The sequence below is a fragment of the Penicillium subrubescens genome (assembly GCF_028828155.1).
Source record: "Penicillium subrubescens strain IBT 31985 chromosome Unknown utg000005l_segment0_segment0, whole genome shotgun sequence".
In the NCBI taxonomy this organism is placed as follows: Eukaryota; Fungi; Ascomycota; class Eurotiomycetes; order Eurotiales; family Aspergillaceae; genus Penicillium; species Penicillium subrubescens.
The window spans coordinates 2064676-2092222 of NW_026643155.1; the positions used below are offsets into that span (position 1 = coordinate 2064676).

Here is a 27547-nt window from a genome sequence, read left to right on the forward strand (position 1 = left end):
GCACTTGAACTTTCTTCATCTCGTCACGCTGGTGGTCATGTGCCCCTCCAAAAAGTCGCGTGCGGACGCGCTGGTCGGCGCGCTGCTCAACTGGTGAGTTGTTATTTTATTATTAGTATGTTAAATCCTGGTTGTAATCAGAAAAAAAATCATTCCCAGTTAGGAGGCTGGTTCGTTTGCACCTCGAGGGTAGTGATGTAGTCTACGAGAATATGATGAATGTTGAATCTCTTAGAGCCACCCGGGAGCAACATGAATATATCACAAACCACTCTTGACCTTATTCTCTCCTCATCTTATAGTGGCATCTTATTCATGAATAGATCTAGGTTGGAATCTATGAACCTTATGGCTATTTTACCAATAGCTAACCATTTAACTACCCAACTTTGTTCCTGGAGAATATCCTATTATTCGGGTCGATCATAATCAGATTGAAGACGTCCCCGTCTCCACATGACATCATCGGAGCTGACTGCATCCAAAAGAATACACCCACGCAGGATTACGACCGGGGTAAATAAGAAAAGGAAAAGCAAAAAAGCACACATCCCAACCAATAGATTCATCCTCTTCTTCTTGGTCTCTCTCCAAACTCGCCGTAACCAACCGAGAGTCCATCTCGGCTGAGCTGAGCAGAACTGAGCCCCGGTTCCCCGCATTTCATATTCCCTATACCTTCGGCCCCTGCGTTTCACCTTTTCCCGTTACACACTCGTCCTGTGTTCCTGGTGACGCCGGTCGACCTTTCAATATAGTCACTCCCTTTTGTTTTGAAGTGGCCTATCATGCAACTGTCCGTCGCTGTATTAGCTGCGGCTGTCAGTCAAGCCGTCGTTAGTACGGCTTCTACCCTCACGCCGCCCGTGTTACCCTTAATAGTGCGGAATCCCTACCTCAGCACGTGGATGGGAAATGCCCGCGAGAATCCTTGGGCTAAATGGCCCATGTTCTATACTGGAGAGGAAGTCGGCCTTGCATTGATGGCCCATGTTCCTAGCAAGGGAACCGTTTATCCTTTAGTTGGTAGGCCACAGGATTCGTTGGCCTCGGATTCTGGGTATGGAGAGCTCAGGTAGCTTTAGTCCGTGATTTTATGAACTAAATATGCACTATAGATACCAAGTACAATACCCTGATTACTTGGGACATAACTATGACGCCTCTACGACCAACTTCACCTATCGTATTGACACTGGTGCTGCGAAGCCCCTTGATATCACGGTCTCCTTCCTCTCGCCCATCACGCCGACCTCGACTTTGCGACAGTCGATTCCGGCTTCCTATGTGACAATCGATGTACAGGGTGGCGTTGATGTCAATGTCTATATGGATATCGATGGGCGATGGGTAAGTGGAGATGGAGGCAGTCACCTCAACTGGCAGTGGGATACACTCGAAGTTGAAGAAAGCGACAATCAAAAACCCAGTCTGCAAAGCTGGCAGATTCGCCGAGACTCAGAGCTTGATTTGTCTGAAATCCGCGATCGGGCCGAGTGGGGTACTCTTCATTTCACTGGTCCTAACGTAAGTGATAACACCTCTAGGTTAGTGTGGTTCTATGCTGACCTACGACATCCTGTAGGATGCGCGGTATGAGTCTGGAGAAGCATCACAGGTGCGACGACACTTTGCGAAAAGTGGAGTCCTGCGTAACTCAAATGATGGTCAATTCCGAGCCATTCGTGATCGCTCGCCCGTTTTTGCGTTCTCTAAGTCCTTCAGACTCAGCCAAGCAGACCATCGTTCTCAAAGCGTCACATTTACCGTGGCCCTCATCCAGACCCCTGTCGTTCAGTATGCCGCTGCTCGTGGACTCACCATGATGCGACCTCTTTGGGAATCCTGGTTCCCAAGCACCGACCAGTTGCTGAATTTCCACTACAATGACCACGCCGCAGCAAGTGCCCTGGCATCCAACTATTCCGCACAACTGGCCAAGGACGCGTATCTCTCTGGAGCAGATGACTACGTAGACATTGTTGCTCTCAGTGCTCGACAGGTGATGGGGGCGACCCAGTTCTCGGGTACCCCGGACAGCCCTATCCTGTTTTTGAAGGAGATCTCTTCAAATGGTAACTTCCAGACCATCGATGTCATCTTCCCGGCCTTCCCATTCTTCCTCTATACCAATCCCCGCTGGCTGGCGTATCTCTTGGAGCCACTGATCGAGCATATGCTCAGCGGACAATACCCCAATACCTATGCTATGCATGACCTGGGTAGCCACTTCCCCAATGCCACCGGCCACCCCGATGGTAATGATGAGTACATGCCTGTGGAGGAGTGCGGTAACATTCTGATCATGGGTCTTGCCATCGCCAATTCACTTCAGTACGAGGATAGCTCCGAGGCGTCTTCCATCTGGTCGTCACAGGGTGAGCCTCGATCAAAATTCTCGACGCTGAACCAGGGCCTGTTCCCTCTTGATGATCTTCAAGTCATGTCGGGAATTAGCTATCAAGATAGCAAATGGGGCGGAGGTATAGAGGGTCGGAGTCTTGCAAAGAAATGGGTGCAGCGAAGCTACCGTCTCTGGAAGCAATGGACTGGCTACCTGGTTGAATTCTCCTTGGAACCTGCTAACCAGCGTGAGTTTTAATCAGAGTTCACTTATTCGACTGATAAAGTACTGACTCTGTGATATAGTGTCCACTGATGACTTTGCTGGCTGGCTTGCACTCCAAACCAACCTAGCTCTGAAGGGCATCATCGGCATCAACGCCATGAGCAAACTCTCCGAGCTAGTCGGTGACAAAGAGGATGCCTCTTACTTCAAGGTACTTTGCTCTACATACTTTAATCAAGTATAAGCTAACCCCGCCTCAAGAAAATCGCCAACGAATATATCACCAAATGGGAAGAATTTGGCATGTCACGAGATGGCTCCCACGCCAAACTCGCCTACGACTGGTACGGTTCCTGGACAACAATCTACAATCTCTACGCCGACGCCCAGCTCTGCTTCCACCTCGAAAACACAAACACCACCTCCTCTCCTTCCTCCTACTCTAGCACTAACAAATCCCCCGGCTTCGTCCCCCACCACATCTACCAAAAACAATCAATATGGTACCACTACGTCCGTCAAAAGTACGGTCTCCCCCTCGACAGCCGACATCTCTACACAAAAACCGACTGGGAATTCTTCTCCATGGCCGTCGCATCCAAGCCCGTGCGCAGTGAGATCCTCGAATCCGTCGCGCGGTGGGTCAACGAAACGGTCACGGACCGACCATTCACGGACCTGCATAATACAGAGGGTGATGGGAATTTCCCGGGGATTAATTTCTTTGCGCGGCCGGTTATTGGTGGGCATTTTGCTTTTTTGGCGCTGGAGAGGGCGTGTGGGGGGAAGGCTATGGAGGGGTTGGCGTTTTTGGATGAGGTTGACCAGGAGACGATGCGGGGCTGGGAGGAGGTTGCGGAGGGTGCGGTTAAGGAGTTTGAGAAGAGGCCTTGGAGGTTGCATCATGGGGATGATGAGTTGTAGAGAAGGCTTTGGCTTGGCTTATGGTGGTCATTTGCGAATATTCGATGCCCTTGGATTGAGCTTATATTCCCCCCGGAGGCTCTTGACCTGTTTGCGGAAGGTCTACTTGCTCAGCCTCTATATCTGATATAGAACTCCGTACATAGCGGCTTTGTGCCTCTCAGCTTGATCTTCTATACATTCAAGAACATTGAGATCTATATGGCTGAGCTGCTAGGTTGACCTTTTTCTTGAAACCTTTGAAGGTAGTGAGTGAACTGGGAGGTGAGATACATTGTTTAAGATCTGTCGATGCTACCGAGATATCTCCGCTATGCTAGTACTATATGAACGAGTCCAAGGATATGCGGCGAGTATGTGCATAATAGTAGCTACAGTATGAGTACATATTGTCACATTGACTCCAAAGCAGAGTAGGGTCTCTCTTTGAAATTTGACTATCACTGATATGTCGTCATAATCTCCCGAGCTACTCCGAGATACTTCAACACCACAAACCCAGACCAGCCCAAATCAGATGGAACGATTTAGCTGCATTCCTTACGTAGATCCTCGTTAGAACCTCTCAGTATCAGATTCAAATTACATATAGAGAGCCATTGAAATTTCAAGTTCATCCAATTCACGTTTGCACACCTTCCACAAGAAAAATGTCAAGAGCACACAACCTAAGACACGCAAAATCCATCCATCCCCCGGGGATTCTACCTAAATCCCATTCCTCTCCTCAGGAAGGAAAATCCAAACAAAACCCCAAGACAAACAAGGAAAGACCCTCAGGGGAGGTGACTAAATAATTTTTATTTTTGAGCACAATTCCCGGAAACACGAAATAAATCCTCCATGCCCTTCTTCTTTCCCACACACCGTTCCAACTCTCTAATCCATCCATCATCCCACAGAAAAGCCCAGTCATAGTCGTGATCGGAATAAAATAGAAAAGGGAGGGAAAACCCGAGCAAAGGAAACAAAGGATTTTTTTTCCATCGAATCAATTCATCACAACCATTTATTGCCATTGCCCGAGTTTGGACATTTTCCCCCATGGACGACTAGAACAAGACATAGAATAACTACTCTTGCCGGTGATGTAATGCGGAAGTTACATTCCGGAGAGAAGGAGAGAGAGATAGAGAGAGGGGAAGAGAGAGAGAGAAAACGGGCCAGAGAGATAGAGAGAGAGAACGAGGTGGGAAAACAAGAAGGAAACACAAAGCAGGGGAAAGGCAGTCTGCGCGAGAAGAACGAGGAGTGACTCCCAGTTTAGTTTAAACCGAGAACACGCCTCTCACAAAACAGCACTTGGGCCGCAAGGCTTGTGGGTTCCCTTTTTTTAGTTGCCGCCCAGGCTGGGGAAGTTCTTCTCGTCGACGGTAGGGCCGGCGGCGGGGGGCGCGGGCACCACCACGGCCACCACGGGGAGCAGCAGCGGGAGCACGGTCACCACGGGGAGCAGCAGCGGGGGCACGGTCACCACGGGGAGCACCGCGAGGAGCACGGTCACCACGGTCACCACCACGAGCGGGACGGTCACCACGGGGAGCGCGGTCACCACCACGGCCACCACGGCCGCCACGGGCACCGGTGGGAGCAGGGCGGGGCTGCTCGACGAAGCGCAAGTCGACATCAAGGAAGTTCTTCTCCTTGCGCTGCTTCTCACGCTTAGTCTTCTCGGAGGCACCCTGGATGTAGGTCTCGGCCTCCTCGTGCTTCAGCTCCTTGGCGGCAGCCCACTTCTTGTCCTCCTTGGTGCCTTCGTTGGCGGCACGGACGGGCTTGGCAGCGAGGCTGTCCTTAGCAGCCTTCTCAGCCAGGTAGTCGCTGTAGGACTTGGACTTGTCGGCCTCCTCAGCCTCCTCAGCGGGAGTCTGGGGCTCGGCGGTCTCGTCGGCCTTGGCGATGGTCTCACCGACCTTCTCGTCGTCCCAGGCCTTCTCACCGGACTCGCCGCCCCAGCCCTGCTGGACCTGCTTGCGAGTGTCACTGGAAAGATAGATGATCAGTTAGTCTCAATTGAATGTAGCGCATGTAGAGCCGGCTTCGGCAGGATGAAAGGCATTCGTTGTGCCTGCGCTTTTCCCAATCGATATTGCTTCGTGCTGTCACCACCGGGAACGGGGAATCGCTTACGTCTGGCCAGTGCGGGACTGGCGGTCGCCACGGCCACGGTTGCCGCCACGGGGACGGGAGGGCTGCTCGGCCTCATCGGTGGGCTTCTGACGGTTGTTGGTGCGGCCGGCGGTGCGGTCACGGAAAGCTATACCGAGTTGTCAGTTCCAGCTCCGGCTCCCATAATTTCCATCATCCCATCTCCAATTGATGATTCCCCATCAATTCATCCATCAATCCACGTACCGGCATCGTTGCCGCCGGTCACACGGCCACCGCGGCGGGGAGCACCCTCACGGGGCTGGGTGGAGGGAGCCTCCTTGGGAGCATCACGCTTGCCAACGCGGGGAGCGGGACGGTCGACAGCCTTGGCGGGAGGCGCAGGGGGTCTGTTGGGGTCGAGCTCGGGGTCATTGCCTGTAGATTAAAGGAATTAGAGATCTGATTCAATTGAGATGGAAAACCTTCAACGGAGGTTGATCGCGAGGGAAATGTGTGCTTCCGACGAAACCCGAAGCTGAGCTCCAGAAGCACCCATTTCCCCACGAACAAAAGAAAAGAAAGGGAAAAAAGGGCATATTTACCAAGAAGCTCATAAAGGTTCTATAAATCGAAAAGAAAAGCACAATCACACGTTAGCCACAGCCTCCGCCAGCTCAAGTCGACCCGTGAGCTTCCAGGAAGCCCCTCGCGGGCACAGGCGAGAGCTGTTTCATCGGTTCTCAGCGTACCTTGGACCGGACGTCCACCATGACGCCTGGTGTTGCGTGAGTCCTTCCGGGCAGGAAGGCGCTCGACTTGTGTAAAAAAGGGGGAGAAAGAGGGCACACAAGGCAGAACCTCAGCAGATCCGGCCTTTTGAATGTGAAGAGATGATGATGAAGCGGGTGATCGTACCGAGTACCGAGTGATCGAGGGAAGAAGGGGAGGTTTGTGGTGCAGCCCGAATCCGGTTAGGCGCCATTTACTAAGCGAATCAGGCTAGGGCTTAGGGTATCATGGCGTCACTGGCGGAGCTTTCGGCATCATACATTTGATTCGCATCATGTTTTAAAAAAAAATTGATTGGAATTATTGTATATGTAATATGTATTGCAATTGAAAGTTAGCTTACGGAGGTCATTTCCTGTTGTAGGTAGGTAGTTTTGATATTCTACCTGACGAGTCGTAAATATGTGTACACTGTCGTCATCGTCCCCGTGGAAGCTCAACTAATGAACCCATCAACTATATACGGACTAGTCTTCCCCAAACGGGTTTCTGAACATGGATGATGCTGCATTTGCATTCCAGTCAATTCATCCAGACAAAAAGTCTGAACTGCCGTTGTATTCCCTGGTATCGAATCATTCCAACAACGCCGGGCAATGCTCAAAAGGACTTTTTTTTCCAAGTAAAGAGACGAATTCAAAAAGTTCGGACAAGATAAAACTCGCAATGCTGGCCGCGGCAAGAAAAAAGGTACTTTTTGGGTTTTCGCTGTTCTTTTTCTGCTCTTTCAAGAGCGAGGATTGTTCTGTTCGTAGTTAAACGGCGTCGGGAAGTGCATACTGGCACTTAGCCCGAACGGATCTGCGTCCAACATAGGCTCATATTGAGCCATGAGTTGATTGGCATTGCCGTAATCTCCGGGCGCTCCATCTTGGGATGGATTGTAGCCCGTCATGTGAGAGCCCGAGGCCACTGACTGTGGCGTGAAGCCTGGGACGTATGAGGCGTTGACGGAGCCGTCGTGGTCATCGTCAACAAGATCGGCTTGTGCGTCGTACTCTTGTTCTGGCCGTGGTCAGTGAATATTCATTCGGCTGTAAAGAAAAGGGAAAAGGAATGACTCACCGAGTTGGTCATAATGCTTCTGGAAGGGAGATGGGTAATAAGCTGCCGCTACTCGCGCACCACGAGGCCCACGAGCCTTCTCTGCGGGATCGGTTTGGGGCATACTGATTGCACCTGGTGAGGTTTGGCTGGTGAACGTCCGCGGTTGGGGTAGCAATTGAGGACGTCCATTTCCCTGGGCGTTGACCTCAACAGGCGACATCCCACCCTGGAAGCCATAGCCTGGCGATTTGGCGTGTGATGGCGAGGATACATGGGAAGTCGGAGTGGCTTGGAACTGGGGCGATGGAACACCGTAGGCACCTTCACGCTGGGAGATGGCGAAAGCATCCGGCTTGGAGGCTATGCCTGCTGGATGTCTTTGGGAGGGACGAGGCATATTGCCCGATTTGGCGGGCACTGGGTTGGGCTTGGCCGATGACCCTGGAGCCCCAGTCTTTAGCCGTAGCTCAGCTTGGACATCAATGCCTGTGGAAGTTAGTATAAGAAGAGAGAGATGATAAAAGATGAGGAGGTTAGACGAACCTTTCTCAAGCAAGATCCGCTCGAGCAACGAGTTCTTATATCGTAGCATCAGACACTCATCTGCCGCGCTGCGATGGCTTTGTTGCAGACTCTGCAGAGACTCCTCATTGCGCTTGATGGTAGTCTCTAGCTGACGAATATACTCCGTACGACGTTCACGGAAGGCAGCCTGGGCCTGTCGGTTACGCTGCTTCCGTTCCTCTGAGGTAGCATAAATCTAGGATGATATGAGCCAAACAAGAACCACCAAGGGTAACGGTACATGGCGACAGCAATATAGCAGAGAGCGATGACAGAGGCATATCGCAGGGGAAGCATGTCAAAGCGATAGGGAAAGGGAGAGAGGAATGCGGGGCCCCGGGTTATTGCATCTTTGATGCAGCACGCATCAAGCCCCCGAAAAAGGAAAAAAAAAAAAACAAAGTTGGTAAGGGGAGGGCAGTAAGAGGCGGTAACGTACAGGTTTTCGACCACCTTTTCGCTTCTGTGTTTGGGTGGTATCTTGTGTTAAGGGTTCGGCCTCAGCATCTGGCGTGGACACCGTCGAGCTGATGGAACCATCAGGCAAAGGCTCTGACTTGGGGACGACCGGGTCCATGACGGTGTCATTGTGGTCGTGATGGGAGGCGGTCTCGACCATAGAGACCATTGGGAGCCCAACAGGCGCGATCTCGTTATCAACAGATAGTCTTTTTTTTTTACTTATCAAGCCTCCCCTAGACGCGACCACCGTAAAATCCCTCGACCCTTCACTCTCTCACTCTCTCAACGATGGCTGATTGGCAAAAGACACGACCGATGTACACACCCTAGTAAGGGGTTGATCTTTTTTTGGTCTTTTGCTATCGAGAGTAACAACCCTCCGACCAGCCAGTTTTCCCCCCGCCGAGCCACGGGCTTTGGAACCGCGCGAAAAGAGAGAGGGGGAAAAGACGAGCAGAGAACAGACGCTAGAGACGCGCGGCTAAGCGGTTAGAAGGGACGTGCGAGCGGAAGGGAGGCAAGAGAGTGACATAAAAGAAATTGATGATTATGAGAAAGGAAGAGTCAGAGAATTTGAGATAAAACGTAAACGGGGTGGGAAGGAAGGCGGGGGGTGGGAGGGAAGAAGAATTAATGTGAGGTAAAGCGATTGACTAAACGAATAATAATAATATTGTTGCCCTTGGGGCCCTTTTGGAGCGGGTTTGGCGGGTTTTTTGGGGTGGATTCACTTGGGTTCAACTAACTGACTATTGACTGGCTTGGGGTCAGACGAAACGAAAGAGATTTTTCATTTTTTTTTCCCTCTTCTCTTTTTTTGCCCTGGTTCTTTTTGACTTTTTTTCTTTTTTTCCTCCTCTCTTTTTCCTTTTCCTTTCGTTTTTTTGCCCTGTTGGTGACTCCACCTCCATAAATGGCCGCCTCTCCTCTCGGTGACGGCACGGGTCCACTCAAGGCAGAATGGTTGGTGGCCAAGTCGCAAAGTCCCCCTCGTGTCGTACGGGCGATCTGGCCGTGGAGAAAGAGAGGGAGGAAAAAATCAAACAACACCCAGGAAAGCCTTCCGCGGAGAAGGCTTGAGAGGACGCATGCCCTGGGTACAAATACAGTGTGGCAATGTCTATATAGGAGTACACAAAAGGATCGAAGTAGCTAGCAATTAGGACGGGTTTTTACTATGGGTTTGATCAACATAGGAGTATCAAAATCGATGAACCTATGCAGACATGAAAAGCTCGAACTATAGAGAACACGCGGCGAAGGTACCAGAGACTAGAGCGCGCAGAAACTTCAGAGAGCCAAGACTCAACTAGGCCAGAAGGCCGAATAGCCGATACCGGGGCGAACCGGGGGTCAGCCCCCAGCCCTCATACCACTGACCACGGACAGGACTGGAGGCACTCTATTAGCCAGAGGCCACTGCTTGCCACTGCTAACCGCTTGCTCAGTCCTTGCTCAGTCCTTGCTCAGTACGAAAGTACATACTATAGTAGACTAGTAGTACTACCATGTGTGTGCAATCTACTACTGTACCTTAACCCTCTCCACCCTCTCTCATGAGTCCCATCGGCGTCTTCCGCCGCCTAGTCCAGACTCAGCTCACCGTGGGGTTTCAGGGGTACATGCCAGTGCGCCAAACCATCGTACCAAGTACTCTGTACTCTATCCAGAATAAAGTAAAATGTACTACTTGTTTGCGTCTGCCCTCTCGCTTTGAATATCCCTTTCCCTATAGCTACATATCCAATCTCTTGCTCTTATTAGCATAGACATGCATCTCATACCCGGAAAAATATCATATCACCACAACATATGACTTCGTATATGTGAGGGATTTCATGTACCTCCTCCAGCTTGGGACAGTCCCAGCAAGGAAGGTTTTTTCTTTGCCCGGAGCCACATGACCTAATCCCCTCTCCATCACGAGGACAGAAACCGCAACACGGGCCTGCTAAAGGAACCCCCTAGTGAAGAATAATAAGACTACCCTGACATGCTGTTTGATGATCAGAAGGGGGTTTGATTGGACCAGCCCACTCGATGGCTCGTTTTTTCTCGCTGCAGTACCCAGATCCAGTCCCCCCCAGATTCCTGCTGGGATGATGCAATGCAGACTTTCTTCCCCCAACTTCCGGTGCGGGGTGCTTGCTGATGCTGGGACATGCAGACTCGGATGTCGCATCGAATGAGATGAGACCTGCCTTAGGCATGAAGTTTAGTAGCGAGCTGAGGGTTATGCTTACTATGTAGGATGTTGAGTCTTCAAATCCATACTACTAATGCGTGTCGTAGTATTTGATCAATGGTTAGCTGATGCCCCCCGATGCCAGAACCCCTCTTCTTGCTTGGAGGTAGCTCCCCTGTAGAAATTAAACTATACACTGTACACTCTAACGGTGACTCTCCGGGGCTGGACCACACATGACATGAGTGATTCCCTCCGGAGTCTCACAGGGGATTTCACTACAGAAGACACAAATCCCAATCCCAGCTCCATGCCATACACACTCCCCGTCTACATAACAATACCATCTCATTATGCTTCACCCAATGGACTTGCCGACCCGCCGGCGTTGTCCCTCGGCGATCGGCGGTCGGTTCCCCGCCAAATTCCCATCTCATCACATGCCGGGACCGGGTCTCTCACCAGTCCGACTGCAAACTTCTTTTCTGACTCGGTCATTGGACCTAGCTGCCTGAGCGGATTTTCTCGTGTACGACAAGCTTTCACTCGGCTTCGCTTTCTTTTTTCCCGACCGCGATAGAATTCTCTCACTATGGCGAACCCTGCCTCCGGCTCGGGCAACCATCCCCGCGAAGAAACCGTCGCCGCCGCTGTTGCTCCGGCCACGACGACGACTGTCGATGACAAGCCCGTCGCCGAGAATGCCGTGCCTGGATCGGAAGAGTCTACACAAAAGCCGCAAGTCGTAAATCCACAAGTCGGAGTCGAGGACGATGAGGACTCGGACTTTGACGAATTGGATGGTAAGCACTATCATATCAACCCCGCCATCGCATACCACACTACACCATGCAGTCTTCTACTTCGCGAAGTGACTAACACTAACTCTCTCCAACTACAGACGTCCTAGATGACTTCTCCAAACCCAAACCAGCGCCAGCACCCGTCCCCGCGCCAGCAACTACACAACCCGACCCCGCCACCGGCATCGCCCCGCCCGATTTCGACGAAGATGCTTTCCTCAAACAACTGGAGAAAGACATGGCCAGCATGATGGCGAACCCCGGCGCCACAGGCCCTGGCGCAACTGACGCCCAGGACTTCCACTCAGCCGTTGACCAAGGCGCAGACGCATTCGCGAAACAGCTCGAAGAGAGCGGAATTCCGCCGGGTGATTTCCTGAAACAGCTGCTCGCAGACGTGATGGCCGAGGAGGGGGGTGCTAGCACCGGCGCAGAGAGTCTTGCAAAGACTCCATCAGCCTCGGCTTCGACCTCGGCATCGGCACCGGCACCGGCACCGGCAGCTGGTGCTGGTGCTGCGGACGCGGAACAGCCCGAGAACTTCAATGATGCCATCCAGCGCACTATCGAGCGGATGAAGCAGTCTGGGGATCGTGCGACTGAGGCCGCGACGACGGGTGACGGGTTAGACGATGATTTGATTGCGCAGCTGCTCAAGGCTGTGGAGGCGGGTGCCAGTGGAGCCGGTGAGGATGGGGATCTGACGAAGATGTTTATGGGGATGATGGAGCAGTTGTCGAATAAGGAGATGCTTTATGAACCGATGAAGGAGTTGGATGGCAAGTTTGGACCTTGGATTGAGAAGAGTAAGGCCGAGGGAACTGTGCCGGTGGAGGATATGGAGCGGTATGAGACGCAGGCGCGGGTTGTGAAGCAGATTGTGCTCAAGTTTGAGGAGCCGGGGTACACGGATGAGGATTCCAAGTGCCGGGAATATGTGTGGGAGCGGATGCAAGAAGTGGGTCTTTGATTATACCTTGTTGCTTTCGTTGCAATATGCTGATGATTTTTGATACAGATGCAAGCCGCAGGCAGCCCACCCGAGGAGCTGATTTCGAATCCGCTGATGGGAGAGCTGGGAGGTGTGCCTGGAGGTGGTGCACCAGGTGGAGTTCCAGATTGCCCGCAGCAATAAGAGCATAAGTTCTGCTCGGCTACAAGAATACATAACGAGAAAGAGATGGGAACAAGAAGACTTGATTCCTCAGTACAGAAAGATACACATTCATGTTAGTGCTCATCGGCTTGCTTTGTACTTGTACATATATACAACCACGTCGATACCCTTTTTTACCCCCGAGATATCCACGCTTTGAATCTGGACAGATTCTTCATTTGAAAAGAAACCCATACCTGTAACGCCGCCATATGCAAACCTACCCACGCTAAGACAGACAAGAATCAACCAGATCAGATCAAACTAGATCCACAGACAAACATAAACACAATCAATCCAACTCAGGACATATCCATATCCTGCGCAGGCTCCGACAAATGCATAAAAATATCATCATACTCAGCATCACTAAACGGCGCATCCGGCTCAGCATGCCTATTATTCGACAACATCTCCTGCTCCTGCAGCGCCATCTCAAACGCCTCCTCCTGCGAGACAAACTCGTCCAAGGCCCTTAGCTCAGCTTCATCTACACCAAAAAACAAGTTAGCAAACACCTTTTCCAACACACGAAATGCGACTAGCGCAGAAACTTACCAGGAAGCATCCCTTCATCCTCAATATCCCCCTCAACCCCCCTTAACACCCCATCCACATCCCGCGCCATACTCTCCTCCCACCGCCTCCTATCCGCTAAATACTCCGCCATCATCATCTGTTCCCCGCGCGCTTCGAACCGACCGGCATCACGCTCATTCTTGACCCGGTTCAGAAACATCTTGCGGGTTTTGGAGCGCGCGAGAGATGTCGTGCTGCGCATGGGGTTCACGATTTGTGTCGCGTACCGCTCTGCGTAGCGGGGACGTGTTGCTGAAGGGGTTGGGGAGGTGGGGGTGGGGGATGTTGGGGTGAATATGTTTTGCTGTTGCTGTTGCTGGTGGTGTTGCGAGGTTGATGTAAATGTAGTACTAGTATTGAAGGTGAAAGGCGCAGGCGAGGAGGCGATATTGACGAAACTCGGCGATTGAGATTGAGGATGTGTCTCTGAGACCAAATTATGATGTCGTTGTGGTTGTTCGGTCTGGACGGTGAAATTGGGAAACGAGATTGGCGAGAATTGGCTGTTCTCATCAGGGTCGACTGGCTTTTGCGGGTGGCCGGCGCGACTAGGAGAGGTCATTGTCCATGGGGGTGTGGCGATGTTTGAGCTTCGTGGGCCGAGCGGGGATGGACGGGCTGGGATGTAGTGGCTCGTTTGGCGGAAGGGTGTGGAGGGGGATGAGGGGATGGATTGTGTTGCGAACATAGTGAGATGTGACGGTGGATTTGGAGTTGGAGGTTGGAGGTTGAGAGTGGAGAGAGATGTGTGGTTCCGCGGTTTCCGATGTAGAAATGTGTTTATGGTTTTGCTGGGTTCGGCGACATTGGTAGTTCTTTTTAGGGAGTCTTTAGATCTAGATTGAGATCTGGGGTGACTAGGAAGAAGTTCCACTTTGGAAGGCCCAGAGGAGATTAGGGTTATTTTCAAGGTCGCGCTTTTGGTCTGTCGCGACTTCTTGTATGAGGCGGGGGAGGCTGGAGAGTATACGGAGTACTATGCACTCCTTACGGGATCGCGATTCGCGACGCGTATTCCGCGCGCCACGTGATGATCGCGTCGGCACGTCAAAGATTATGTAGAAAGTGGATCGACAGTCTTTTTTAAAATTTTGGATTATTTGTAAACTATTAGTCTCTGGTTGACAACGTCTGTTTTCGACTGGCCGAGATACTTGCAGCCCGTCTACAGTTTTATGCTACCCAGTCAGTTGAAGATGTTGATCCCCGCTTAAGTTCTTGTAGACGAGACAAGCCCTGCGCCATAAAAGAAGATGATTCAGAAGACATATAATAATATCTTTTCAAAAAGGTACAATTTATCTGGTTGGATCGTAGTTCGACATGTATTGACTTGATACAGAGGTTTTATTTTGTAAACTCAGTGCGGGTAAGAGCGTCCCATTGACTAATGGAGTAATATTCTATAACTTATAACTAAGTTGTAACTTGTGACTGTCTGGCCCTGACAAGCTATGTCCAATTGAATCGCGAAAGTCTCCACATTGGGTTCCAAGCAGCCCTGTCGTGTCAAAATGGGACGAAAGCTACCGGAGTCCGGAGCGGCTTTTGGGGGCCAGGCGCCCCTAACCTACTTTTTCATATGTGCAGGGTGTACAGCTGCCAAGACCACTACAGTAAGAGAAGACCACGATACATCTGGCACACTTCATTTTCTGACTGCAGGTGGATAGCAGCCGACCCAGTCTCTACACGAGCACTCTTCCACTGTACTTGCTTTTGTCAAGCACCGATCACTAAAGTTGTGGGGACGGACGCCGCCACGGGCCGCGGTCGAGACAGGGAGATCGCGGACGAGGTAGGAACATGACCAGGACCAATGAGAGCACTGTCGCCAACCGAGACAAGGGGAACAAATCTCGAACCACCTTCCTCAAATCCCCAGCGGGACTTTACTAGGAGAGAGAGCCCGAAGCTGCTCAATGACGGAGCGCCACAGAACTCCCATTCAAACGCTCTCTAACGACCGGCAGACAAGGAAAAAACCGAGAGGAGCCTCATGTACAGCTGATGAGATAAGAAGACGCTAACTCAACGTGCTGTGTGTCCACCGGCCCCCCTGCCCCCCAAGGGAGGCCGCAGGACAGCAGGACAGGGGGTGAATGCCACCTCTGTCTATGGCCGATAAAGAAGACTACCACTATGACAAGCCTCAAGTGGCTCTGATTGACCAGTGAGTAACTCACCCGGCATGGGATGTGGAACGATTTTCCATTGATGGAAGTTGGCATCATCTTTGACCAAGTTCACCTTGACCCCACTACTCGCGTACGTGAGAGGCTTGTTTGATTCTTGCGTTATCATCTACTTACCATTTGCCATACCTGCACAGGATATCTAGCCCGATCTACTACCTTATTAGCCCCCGCACTTATGCATGCTGACTTTGCAGGTGGGCTCCAATCGAATCTCAACCAACCTTGAGACGTACTCGCACTGGCAAATTCACCGTTAGACGGCAGATCTACCCAGTGAGAGGTACCTGACCTAGCACTCAAACCACCCCGTGGGTCTGTCTTCCTGGACCTCCAGTCATTCCAAGTTTCTGGGATACTCTGCGATACCTATTCGTATAGCTCCGTACTTTTCCTTCAATCAAATCTTCTGCACTCTGGGATTGGGATTGATCAGATCGATCTGCTTTGTGTCCTTTCGAATGAATAGCCTCATCACACGAACATCACCATGGCTCTGCTGAGACTTCCGCCAGGTCAACTTGGCTCGGTGACACTGTCTCTGATCTTGCTGTTTCTTCTATTCCGACGACTTTATCAACGAGGATCGTGGCCAGGGACGAAGACCACAGCATTCAGGCATCGGAAAAAATGGGTTGGTTTCCTGTCCAATGGACTGTCACTTTTGTTTCTTGCCAGGTCACCAACAAAATCTTCCATCCCACTCTCTAGGTCTTGCCTTGTATGCTCTTAGGAGTCCACGCAATCTATTTCTACCAGTACATTGTGCGATGCCAGGCTAAATTGGATATCAGCGTTATCTTGGACTCAGCTGTAACACTTTGCGCGGCAGCAGCAGCAGTTTTCCTTTGGCTTTCTGAAAAAGAAAAGTCTCTCGGGTCCCTCGATCTCATTGCAGGTTATTTGGCATGCTCATTGTTTCGCGGCATCTTGCTTGAGCAGTCTGATCGAAACAGCTTAGAGATCGAAGCGGATTACCTCCTCAAATCCCGGGCTCTCCTCGAGGCCATTTGGCTTGTTCAGATATTTCTAGGTAGAAAGATTTACTCCTATCATGACGTGGAATCGTCATCTACCGCGGAAGAGGCAGCTGGGCTCTTGGGCCAAGCCTTCCTTTATTGGATCCTTCCGGTTCTGAGAGAGGGATATAGCGCCGCCTTGAAGCTTCAAGATTTGCCCCGACTTGATGACCAATTTTCATCAGGAACGCTGCGCCAAAAGGCTGCAGAAAATTGGCATGCGACGTGTAAGTTACTGAGTGACTATCTTGTTTTCTCTCTCCTTTTCCGTTTGGAGATCGTATAGTAGCGCTAAAATTGCTTTTAGCTCACATATATACTCGTTGGAGGCTGTTGTACGCACTGGTAAAGTGTCTGAAGGGTCCATTCTTGGCTCCTATTCTTCCACGTCTGTTTCTGATCATGTTCACATACCTACAACCAATTTTTATTGGAGTCGCGATTAGATATGTCAACGGCAAGTCTCAAACTATTCTGGGAGACATCAATGGAGTGAAGCTTGTGCTTTTTGCTATTATTGTCTATGCAGGCATGGCGGTAAGTAAATTCAAGACTCATTATGCCAGTTGTCTATAGGAGAATAACTTGATATTTGACAGGCATCGGCGGCAATCTATCAAACCCGAATCAATAAACTGCGTGTGATGATTCGGGGAGCGCTAGTTGGACTGGTTCATCATCAATCGCTTCGATTGCCTCTTCAAGCATCTCGTGATTCGTCTGCTCTGGCTTTGGTCGTGTCCGACATTGAAAATGTGGAATCATCAGGTGAAACATGTCATGAAATCTGGGCCCGTCTCATGGAGGTTCTCATCGGGACCGCGTTGCTCGCCTCTTGCATTCGGTGGTTTGCGCTTCTACCATCTCTTCTCATCTTTGGTTTGTATTCCCCCGGGGTCAAGCCAAATGCTGATTGAATTGAGATTGACACCATATCCAAGCATGTTCACGAATGAGCGCCTATGTTGCCAAGAATATGAGTAGCCGACAAAAAGCATGGAACAATGCAACCCAAGCCCGCCTTGCATCAACGACCTCGGCTTTGGAAGGTATCAAGAGCTTGAAGATGATGGGCATGGAACGTGCCCTCCAGTCTCATATTTTGCACTTACGAAGTCAAGAAACTGAAACGTCAAAGTCGGTCAGATGGATAATGGTAGCTTCTAATGCAAGTGGTATGTGTCAACTTACCGCCGATGACAAATTCCCAAGGCTGTCATTGTCTCAGGCCTAATATCTTCTCTAGCAAATGCACTTGGAATCTTAGCGCCGGTCCTGACAGTACTCCTCTTTACATTTTCATCGAAAAATGAAAAGTTGGAGGCTGATCAGATGTTCACCTCCTTGGCTTTGCTAGCCATGGTGACACACCCGGCCAATATGGTCATGACCTTAGTTCCAGAGGCAGTGTCCATCATGGCGAACTTTGACCGATTGCAGAATTTTCTCAAGCAACCATCTGCTAGGGACCCCCGACACATTTCTCAATTCAGGAAAGCAAATGAGGCAGCCTCCATTGAAGGCGTATCAATCAATTTCCCCTCGGCTCGTGATTCCGTTCTCCGTGATGTCTCTTTGCACCTCGTCCGTGGCGAGATTGTCATCTGTGCCGGTGCTGTTGGAAGTGGCAAGTCAACTCTAGCAACCGCCGTTCTCGGTGGAATCGCGCCTGTCACCGGTTCGATTAGCGTGTGCTCACAAGAAGTTGCCTACTGTGCCCAAGATCCTTGGCTATCTCGGGCAACCATCCGTGAAGCCATCATTGGCCAGCGAGAATTTCAAGACAAAGAGTGGTACACTACAGTCATCGAAGCATGTGGGCTCCTTCCCGACTTCGCTACCTTTGTTGACGGCGATCTGACAGTCATTGACAACAATGGAATGAATCTGTCCGGAGGGCAGAAACAACGCATAGTACGGACTGACCACACATTCGAATGTCTTCATCTCTATTTGCGATACTGACTGTCAAATATCCAGGCATTAGCACGAGCTGTGTTCTCCAAGTATCCAATATTCGTGCTTGATGACCCATTCAGTGCACTGGATTACAAAGTCACGAAACACATCACCCAAAGTCTGCTTGGCTCACAAGGTCTTCTTCGAAGGCTTGGCGCCACTGTGTTCCTTGTCAGCAATTCAGGTTGGTCTCCAAAATAGCCCTGAGCAGTCAACACCTCCCCTAACTTAATGGTTGCAGAAAATGTTTGGCGTTTCGCCGATAGATTTTTCATATTGCAGGACTCAAAACTCAAGCCGCATACCTGGTCGGGGCTACGAGAACAAACCGACACTTCTGATTTTGCCGCAGGGCCCGCCATTCTTCCAAGGACTGCCTTCGAAATAAATTCTTTCGATGATCCCAGAAAGACAAAGGCGTCCCGAATGAACGATGCTGTGGATGAACTCTCACGAAAGGATGGCGGCTTGACCACCTATGGTATGATTTCGAGCCTCTACAATTTACGACGAGGAATTAATAGTTGGCCAGGGTACTACATGAAAGCCGTTGGTCTGAGAAGTACCTTACTTCTCATTGCATGCACTGCGGGCTTTTCATATGGATCTACGTTCGCGCAGAATGCGCTTAAATGGGCAACGGAAAGTCCCTCCGAGTCTTTGGTGTTCTACATGTCTCTCTATGCTTCAGTTTCTTTGATTGCCTGGGTGGCGACGAGTGGGACTGTCTGGTAAGAATCATCGCACCGAAGCCTTCTGGTCAAATCTCAACATTTCATCTCTAGGTCGGCTCAAATCAAAGTTGCCATTGACTCAGGCGCGATTCTTCATGCAAATCTACTAGACAGAGTTCTGAAGTTTGTTGACTCCCTTGACGTGGCTGACAACCTGCTCACCGAATCTAATGACCAATTTACAGGGCACCTTTGCGCTACTTCACCGAAACTGATCTCGGGATTCTTTTGAATAGGTCTTTTTCACAATACGAATGCCTCCTGGAATATTTGTAGATGCTGATTCTCGCTCTGCAGATTTGGACAAGATATGAATGTTGTTGATAAGCAGCTTCCTTCGACGCTGGCTTTCTTTTTCACACGTAATTCGGCCTCATTACTCGTGTCTCATATCAAGATGCTAACTCGGTACTCCAGAGGTCTTCAAATTGACGATGCAAATCATCCTACTCTTGAAAGTGAGATTCGTCATGAGCATCACCCTACCAGTGTGTGCTGCATGTGTATATTTCATTCAGCGAGTCTACCTTCGGACATCACGGCAATTGCGTTTCCTCGAGTTTGAGAATAAAGCATTTGTCTTTAGTAATTTCCTGGATACAGTATGTTTATCTGAATGACCCGCGCGATCAAAACCCCATTCTTACCCTACCTTTTCCTAGGCAAGCGGGATTGTCACAATACGAGCATTCGGCTGGCAAAGCAAGTTCGAGCAAGAAAATATCAAATTCCTGGACATATCCCAAAAGCCTTCCTATCTGCTTCTATGCTTGCAGTGCTGGTTGAAAGTGACTTTGGATTCAATCATGGCAATTTTCGCAGTCATCCTGATTGTTGTCACCGTTTTGCAACGTGATACAACTAGTGGATCCGATTTGGGTTTGGCATTGAATTTGATTATTCTCGCAAACACGACCTTACTCAAGCTTGTCCAATCATGGACATCCCTCGAAACGTCTCTCGGAACAATTTCTCGACTGAAAAGTGTTCAGGATGCCGTTCCGATTGAAGACAGTGTTGGGAGCATCCCTGCCAAAACTGACCTCCACTGGCCTTCACGCGGATGTTTAAAGGTCGATAATATTTCAGTCGCCTACTCAGATCGCTCGGCTGATGCCTTGAGCCATCTTTCTATCGCTGTCAATCCTGGCCAGAAGATCATCGTTGCCGGTAGAACAGGGAGGTAAGAAAGACCTCCGTTCCGAAACCAAACAAACATAGGTACTTGCGGAATGCTGACTTCTGAATTTTGATCGGGAAAAAGTGGCAAGAGTACAATGATGTTCTCCCTTTTACAGATGCTTCAACCCAGATTAGGAACCATACAGATTGACGACGTGGACATCGGCCATTTACATCCGAGAATTGTCCGCAGTCAGGGAATAATTGCTGTACCGCAAGATGGATTCATGATTCCGACGGCAACTCTGCGTTTCAATCTTGATCCCTACCACACTTGCTCGAACGAAGACATACTGCGGAGCCTTCAGCGAGTAGGTATTTGGGATCAGATCGATTCTCGAACCGATCCTTCGCCCAGATCAGAGAAGGTTCGGAACGCAGATCTCCAGACGCTCTTGGATCTTCCCATGTCCAGATTCCTGCCGTTCTCAGCTGGACAAGCACAGCTCTTCGCCCTTGGTCGCATGTTGCTCAGGATTCGATCTGCGGTGCCACGCAAGCCCGTTGTGATACTGGATGAAGCCAGCTCTTCTATGGATCCTCAGACCGAGTCCGTCTTGGCAAATATACTCCGTCACGATCTTTGTGATCATACCGTTGTGATGATTGCGCATCGCGTTGAAGGGATTATCAGTGCAATGAGACCTGGGGTAGATGCTATTGCTACGCTGCAGGATGGTAAACTTAAGAATTTGTCTCTTCTCTGAGTATTGATGAGAATCGCACTACTTTTTTCTCATCAGATCTTGTCGACGTTGTCGAGCCTTTGATGTACACTATTTCACGAAGACTCTGACCTAGTTTCATACCTCGCTGGAGGCCGAATTCCTGCAATTAGAGATGTTTTGTACACTTGAACGGCCTCAGCTTATACCTAACCAGTTCCCTCACAACAAATCAACCATGAAGGCTGCAATCCGAGTGCACTCCTGCTGGACTCCATCATATCACGCTCAGACTCGAAAATTTGACCGTCCCACTCTTTGTAGTTGACCAGATCCACCAGCAATCCGCAATCCACCCTTTTTTTCGTCTTCACGACTCCAACCGGTTCGCACGCTGGCCCCAGCAAAAGAAGCGGTGGCCCACGCACGATGACTGGCAGCCACCCGTGACCGCCACTATGATCCCCCATGTTATGACTGTTATCTCGTGTCATCTCGTGATTGCGGCGCTTTTCTCGATAGTGATTGGCGCGTAGAGTGACCGCTTGCTGAGGCGGTCAGGGTCAAATTCTCGGCAGAACGTCGAGGGGGCTGACCCAGCCACATGCCAGCTGAGATTCAAGCCACAAGTGGCGGCACTGAGCAGGCAGGCAGGCAGCTCAGCGGCCTGTGGCACAGGGACATTGTGGCACAGCACCGAGAAGGTTTGACTCTCTTGAGGAACTGAGGAACTGAGGCCCTGAGGGGTGGTGAGTGCATCGACGTGGCACTTTCTTTTCCCCGGCTTATCAGATAGCACCAGCACCTTTAGCGCTATCTTACCAGATGATAGGCACGGCCACATCTGCTTTTGTCGTCGTTGTGGGTCGGTGATCTATCGCGAAGCTAAGGTGGACGAGTTCCGCGGTCTGGTCTTTGTGCCAGTGGGAAGCCTAGATGACATTGATTCGGTCAGCGAGTTGAAAGACGAAGAGTGGTATTAAGTGGAATGAATTTCCACTTAGTTTGGTCTATATCAAATACATTTGGTTAGGCGCCCTACGGTGATTAGGCGTTGCAAATAAGATCTCGATAATTATGATGGCCAAGAAGCCAATCATCGAGGGGATAGAGTTGCTTTGATTGGCCTTAAAGCACATAGAAATCTCCAAATTCGACATGCTTATTGGCATTTGAGGAAGATTGTTGGAAATTTTTGTTTGAATATAAACATTTTGAATCCGACATATCAATTCGGATGGGTGGACTATGTTCCCTTCCACAACCACCTTAGTCAACTCGACTGTGACTACTGCGCCGATGAACAGTCGATTGAAGCTCGTATGCCTCTCCTCTCTCTAGGTCATCCTCCTCGACTGCTGACTCTGAAGAGGAAGATCGACCTCTCAGAACTCCATTGCCACCACCCGAGGGAATGTCTGCCCCCGTGGCCGTCGAATCCGCAGTCTCTTCTTCCAAGCCATGAGTACCACCGACGCTTTCCATAGTAAAAGGGCTAGCAGTAGGCGCATCCAGGATGTTGAGTTCCTCACGGGTGAACCACATTGGGAACAGGAACGATCGTACAGGGATAAGCAGGAGAATAATCACAGGGAAACCGATAGCAGCGATGGTCTGGGTGATGGCAAAAGTTGCACCGAAGCCAATTAGCTCGACAATGACAAAGGCCCAGATAGCTGCTCGACGCTCGATTCTTTTCAAGGGGTTTGATCCTGGAGTGAAATCTTTGTCTTGAGCGAGGAAAATCAGTTTCTGGGTGATGCCATTGCCTTGGAGAGCTTGGACTCCCATGATGAAGAATAGGCCAGCCATGACGCCCTGCGGAATCAGGTGGAGAACAATTAGAAGCGGACCGGTCATCGTGCCCAGAGTCAAGAGTCCCTGAGCAAGATTGCTGACGCGCTGTTCGACTACGTGGTCGGTGACTCGGATGGCCTTCCCCTTGTTCGTATCGTCTTCATCGGCTACCTGGCGGGTGACGCAGAGAGCAGCAGTGTGGAAAGGGGCCTGGGGAATAAGCCCATTGGGGAAAGGGATACCAAGAATTCCGGCAACAAAGGTGGTGAGGCCGAGCAGCCAAATGTCCCAATGGAAGCCAGCGGGTTTCCGAAGAGGGAACTCAGTACCTTGGGCGATGAGAGACGAGACTAAAGACCATTTAATAGCGGAATAGACAGGGTCAGCACACCTTTGAGACTTACCATTGTGATCAAAGTAGAACAGAATTGTAAGAAGAAGAGCGAATGGAATAGCCAGAAAGATATCACCAACGTCAATGTCCCAGAAACGCACCAGCCAGGGCCGATCAAGCGTGGGGAAGAAAGCCTTGCTTGTCGGCAAGGTGGAAACATCCACGTCGCGCATGTGTCCGATGTGCACGAAGCCAGTGAAGAAGATGATAGTCAATGGGGTACCATAGTCCTCCAAGAATTTTCGAATCCATCGCTTGAAGAGGTTACTGTTGCCAAGTTCTCCACAAATCCAAGCTACCATGAGGACGAGAAGCGCCACCATGATAGCTAGATATGCCGAAGTCTCCCCAACGGTACCCCATTGGCGAGTGAGAACCTGAATACCCTTCTGAAGATAGATGAATGCGACGTAGAACCCGAAGATATCGCATGAAAAGCGTGTGACATAAGTAAGTCCGTTGCAAGCATTTGTGATGGCAAGGGCCCAGTGCATGATCAATGACCAACTGCACAACACGTCAGACTCAGACAGTCGGGATTGAAGATTGATTCCACTTACATTCCGATCCAGCACATGAAAGCCAGGTACGGTGTGCCCCTTGGTGTGATGATATCGTAGACGGTGTAATTGAAGACAGTAATCGGACCTAATCCTTCTCAGCTTCGACCGTTCACTTAATAAACGTGCAGGAACTCACCAGTGACGCCGACGATGACCAATGGCTGAGCAGCAAAGACAGAAAATACGACAGCTCCAAGTACAGACGCGAGCAGTACCTCATTAACACCGAAGCTCTGATTCGTCTTCTCAAACATGTCCAACGAGAAAGCCAGAGCGGGAAGAATACTGCAGCCATTGTGAGCTTGGGAAGATAAATATCACGTGTATTATTGTCAATTTGATAGGGAGTTCAATAGCCATGAGTCTGGAAGAAAGAAAGAATAATATTTGCAGGCAAGTAAAACTCGAAACATACTTTGCAAAGTACATGTACACCGTAGCGGGCACAATGCGATAGTCCCACGCATCAGTCCAATCACTCCAGTAATACGGTGCCCTACGCTTGACATCATTCATCATGCCACGGAAGAAACGAATCCGCCACCACTTTGGCGGGGACGACTGTGTAGACGCCGAAAGTGACGCGCGGCGAAGCTGCTCCTGCTGCTGTTGTGAGCCATCACGCGCAGCATTGCGTGCATTGACGGACGAGACCGAGTGTCGGGTAGAAATAGCAGGACCAGAATTTCCAGAGCGGATGGATGATAGTCGCCGGGACTGCCCAGAGGGTCTCCGCTGCTGTGTAACTGACGCAGAAGCATGCATGTTCGTGCCCACAGGCAAGGAGAATTGCTCGGGCGGGGCCTGCATTTGCCGTATGGACTGAGGCCGTGTCTTTTAAAACGACACGCCTAGAGCTCGACCCGAACAGTTGAAAATGAGTCCGATATGTGTGGAGAAAAGGCGCATATGCATACAATGGATTTGCTGGGATGAAAAAGTTGGGGAGAATGTGAGAAACTGGTTTATAAACTTGATGCCTGAGGCATCACGTAGCTCCCATGTGGGGCCACATATAATGTATATCGTGAAGGAGATTCTTATTTGATCTCTGATACATGTACATTATTGAGAATTGAATATCATCATGCGCCACCTTCCTGTGTGGATCGTACATTGACATTCAGTTACATGACTCGCCAACGGATGGGGACAGAAGACTATCTTTGGACAAGCTACACGAGCTGTTTTTGTGTTTGAATTCTTTGCTCAGACAATAGACTTGACTGCTGCTCATTGGGTAACTTCAAATAATTTCCTATCGGCGCGTCTACTACATAGTTACAAAAGGAAACTGCAAGGGAGTTTGATTTTGAAATATCCTCAAATTACTCCGCTACAGACGTGTAGCAGATATTGCATTATCAACCTAAAACCAAGAAATCTCACTCATTTGAAAAACTTCCAGCCGAAAGAAAAGAAACGATGAATACAACCTTTTCGACCCGGTATCTCCCAAAGCAAATCGCAAACCATTCCGCCGACTGTTTTTGTATTTTACGGATCAACGGAGTTGGAAAATTGCTCACGCAGGGGGAGGCGGGGGTGGGGGCTGGTCGCTGGGAGGCGGAGGAGGAGGCCCATCACCAGGAGGAGGGGGAGGTGGAGGGCTGCCAGCACCGCCATAACCACCCATAGAAGGCATACCAGGGGGTGGCGGGGGAGCGGCCATACCAGGAGCTGCCATGCCGGGAGGATAGGCATAACCGGTGTATGCTCCATATCCATATCCAGGGGCAGCAGGAGCAGCAGCAGGGGGAGCACCGCCGGGAGGAGCTTGCTGTTGCCAGGGGGCAGCACCAGTTGCGGTACCGGGAGCGGCATATCCGCCATGAGACCCGTAGCCGCCGTAGTCGTTGCCACCGCGGTTCTGAGCAGCCCAAGGAGCAGGACCACCTTGATCGCGAGAGCTGTAATCGTCGCGAGGACGCTGCTCACGTCGCTGCTGCCAGGGGGCAACATCGCTTGCGGGCGGGCCACGCTGCCACGGCTTGGCATCGCGGTCTTCCGCCGGGTAGCCGCCTTGATCGGGACCGGCTTCAATGCGACGAGGTGGGTACTCACCGGGAGCGCCTCCAGAGAGTTCGTTCATGAGTTGCTATTTGTTAAGTTAGTCACAGATTCAGCCGTACTTTTGAGTAAAAGGGAGAAACATACCTCCATCTCTCGATCCACGGCATCGCCAGTGCCAATAGCACGAGGATTGCGTGGAGCACCACCAATGCCGCCACCGTTGCCACCGTTGCGCCAGTCGCTGCCTCTCTGGCGATCGGGACAATCACGAGCCATGTGACCAGCATTGCCACAAACACGACAGATGATGTTGGCGGTGAAGTTGCGTTGCTCGGGGCAGTCGTACTTGCGGTGACCAATTTGACCACCTGTTGCAGTGTAAGAAATAATGAAAAAGAAAAGACGGGTGGGCAGATACTCACAGTTTTGGCAAGCCTGGTTCTCATCGTCACGAAGAGTACCGTTGAGGGCAGCCAGCTCACGAAGTTGGTTGCGCTTGAGTTCGTTCTGACCCTCAGGGATGGATGCGGCCTAGAAGACAATTAGCATATGTATATACGGAGAGAATGAAAGATCGTGGGTGTAACTTACCGTCTCAATGACGTTGTGAACAAGCTTCTTGGCTTTGTTCACCTTCTCCTCAGTATCAGCCATGATAAGGCAGTGGAGATCTTCTTCCTGGTTGCTAGCGTGAGCGGCATCAGATCGGCCCTTGCCCTCCTTGACAGAGCCCTTGCCACGAATGGCAATCTTGGCTCCAGACTCGGTCTCCATCTTCTTGAGGGTGTTTCCACGAGGTCCTATGAGTAAGCCAACTTTAAAAAGATAGCAAAGAGCTAAGTGTTAGTAATCCCGTGTATGTGAAGCGTGTTTCAAGCAATGTGCAACATCAAGCACCGAGTGTTAGCAAGAAACGGGCCGACGAGGTCCAAGGGAATGATCTCGTCAGCTCGAGTCGAGCAAAGAGTCATGGCAGACATAGTAGGGGGAACGTTAGGAGTTAGAGGGTTAGTTATCATACTGAAGTTAATCTCTGGATAGTCATTCACTGGGACGTAGACCTTCTCTTGGGTCTTGGTCGGACGTCTGTAGTCAGAGGGCGGGTGGTAGTTAGGGATGGTTTTCATGGCCTTTTCGATCAGCTTGTGACGCTCATCCTCGAGGCGCTTGCGATAGCGGTACTCGCGAGTGTTAACACGTCTACCGAAGTTGTCATACTGCGGCGGTGGCGAGGGAGACCTGTGCGAGTGTCAGATGGATTCAACAAAAAAGAATAGAATAAGGGTTATACATACCGATCACCGTCACCAGGGACGACATCGTTGATCCGCAGCTTCTGGCTGATCTCCTCGATGCGTAGATGCAGGGTGTACGCCTCAAGCTGCTCGCTAGTGAAGTTGGCCATGATCATGGTGGGCAAGCCCATCAGACCAGCTGCCTTGTTTTCCTGCTGGTCGCCCCAGCGGTTGCGCTTCTTGCGCCGTTTGACGCCATCGGCTGCGGGCTCGGCTGTTTTTGAAAGAATGCGGTTAGATTCGGTGCACAAAGGTCGTTTCGAAGAAGGGAGCTTACCTCGAGCTGGGCTTCGGCCACGCTTCGGTCCATCAGGCACAGACGAAGGAGAAGCAGTTCGACTCTCATCTTCCTCCTCACCCGCGAAGCGACGGCGCCCCAGGGGAATGTTGTTGGAGCCTGTGATTCCTTGGTTGCGCCACGCCATGGCTGCTGCTTGAAAGTCAGAGGATGGCAGGTTAGTTGATACAAGAAAGCTAGAGATGAAAGAAAGCTAAGGAGTCCCGCGAAAAGTGGCAATTGATTTATACACGTGATGGTTCAAAGGCGGTGAACATGGTGGCC

General features: G+C 50.6%; 8 protein-coding genes across 8 annotated transcripts; 3 read left to right on the forward strand and 5 right to left on the reverse strand.

Annotated features, from left to right (window-relative positions):
• Nucleotides 1–788: 788 nt before the first annotated feature.
• N7473_007273 (putative glutaminase) lies at nt 789–3493 on the forward strand (the record flags this gene model as incomplete). The annotated part of the gene is made up of 5 exons (XM_057153213.1): nt 789–1060; nt 1119–1527; nt 1586–2591; nt 2650–2780; nt 2831–3493. The coding sequence occupies 5 exons, from the start codon at nt 789–791 to the stop codon at nt 3491–3493; spliced, it is 2481 nt and encodes an 826-aa protein (XP_057007551.1).
• Nucleotides 3494–4761: 1268 nt separating this feature from the next.
• On the reverse strand, nt 4762–6354 carry stm1 (uncharacterized protein; the record flags this gene model as incomplete). The annotated part of the gene is made up of 5 exons (XM_057153214.1): nt 4762–5476; nt 5624–5750; nt 5849–6019; nt 6187–6205; nt 6334–6354. The coding sequence occupies 5 exons, from the start codon at nt 6352–6354 to the stop codon at nt 4762–4764; spliced, it is 1053 nt and encodes a 350-aa protein (XP_057007552.1).
• A 746-nt stretch (nt 6355–7100) lies between these two features.
• N7473_007275 (bZIP transcription factor) lies at nt 7101–8612 on the reverse strand (the record flags this gene model as incomplete). The annotated part of the gene is made up of 4 exons (XM_057153215.1): nt 7101–7378; nt 7439–7906; nt 7964–8180; nt 8424–8612. The coding sequence occupies 4 exons, from the start codon at nt 8610–8612 to the stop codon at nt 7101–7103; spliced, it is 1152 nt and encodes a 383-aa protein (XP_057007553.1).
• Nucleotides 8613–11223: 2611 nt separating this feature from the next.
• Nucleotides 11224–12569, forward strand: pex19 (putative peroxisomal membrane protein receptor Pex19; the record flags this gene model as incomplete). The annotated part of the gene is made up of 3 exons (XM_057153216.1): nt 11224–11434; nt 11533–12392; nt 12453–12569. 3 exons carry the CDS (start codon nt 11224–11226, stop codon nt 12567–12569), a joined length of 1188 nt encoding a protein of 395 aa, XP_057007554.1.
• Nucleotides 12570–12892: 323 nt separating this feature from the next.
• N7473_007277 (uncharacterized protein) lies at nt 12893–13857 on the reverse strand (the record flags this gene model as incomplete). Its single annotated transcript, XM_057153217.1, has 2 exons — nt 12893–13080; nt 13149–13857. 2 exons carry the CDS (start codon nt 13855–13857, stop codon nt 12893–12895), a joined length of 897 nt encoding a protein of 298 aa, XP_057007555.1.
• A 2928-nt stretch (nt 13858–16785) lies between these two features.
• On the forward strand, nt 16786–20965 carry N7473_007278 (ABC transporter integral membrane type 1; the record flags this gene model as incomplete). The annotated part of the gene is made up of 13 exons (XM_057153218.1): nt 16786–16920; nt 16983–17262; nt 17325–17558; nt 17630–18297; nt 18364–18526; nt 18584–18823; nt 18875–19073; nt 19128–19199; nt 19262–19312; nt 19374–19438; nt 19494–19678; nt 19739–20259; nt 20341–20965. The coding sequence occupies 13 exons, from the start codon at nt 16786–16788 to the stop codon at nt 20963–20965; spliced, it is 3438 nt and encodes a 1145-aa protein (XP_057007556.1).
• Nucleotides 20966–22192: 1227 nt separating this feature from the next.
• On the reverse strand, nt 22193–24487 carry N7473_007279 (anion exchange family protein; the record flags this gene model as incomplete). The annotated part of the gene is made up of 5 exons (XM_057153219.1): nt 22193–23070; nt 23125–23621; nt 23675–23762; nt 23814–23962; nt 24093–24487. 5 exons carry the CDS (start codon nt 24485–24487, stop codon nt 22193–22195), a joined length of 2007 nt encoding a protein of 668 aa, XP_057007557.1.
• Nucleotides 24488–25202: 715 nt separating this feature from the next.
• Nucleotides 25203–27464, reverse strand: bbp (putative zinc knuckle transcription factor/splicing factor MSL5/ZFM1; the record flags this gene model as incomplete). Its single annotated transcript, XM_057153220.1, has 7 exons — nt 27263–27464; nt 26986–27199; nt 26712–26929; nt 26282–26505; nt 26113–26221; nt 25835–26058; nt 25203–25775 (listed from the first exon to the last, which is right to left on the reverse strand). The coding sequence occupies exons 1-7, from the start codon at nt 27408–27410 to the stop codon at nt 25203–25205; spliced, it is 1710 nt and encodes a 569-aa protein (XP_057007558.1). The 5' UTR covers nt 27411–27464.
• Between the last annotated feature and the right edge of the window lie 83 nt (nt 27465–27547).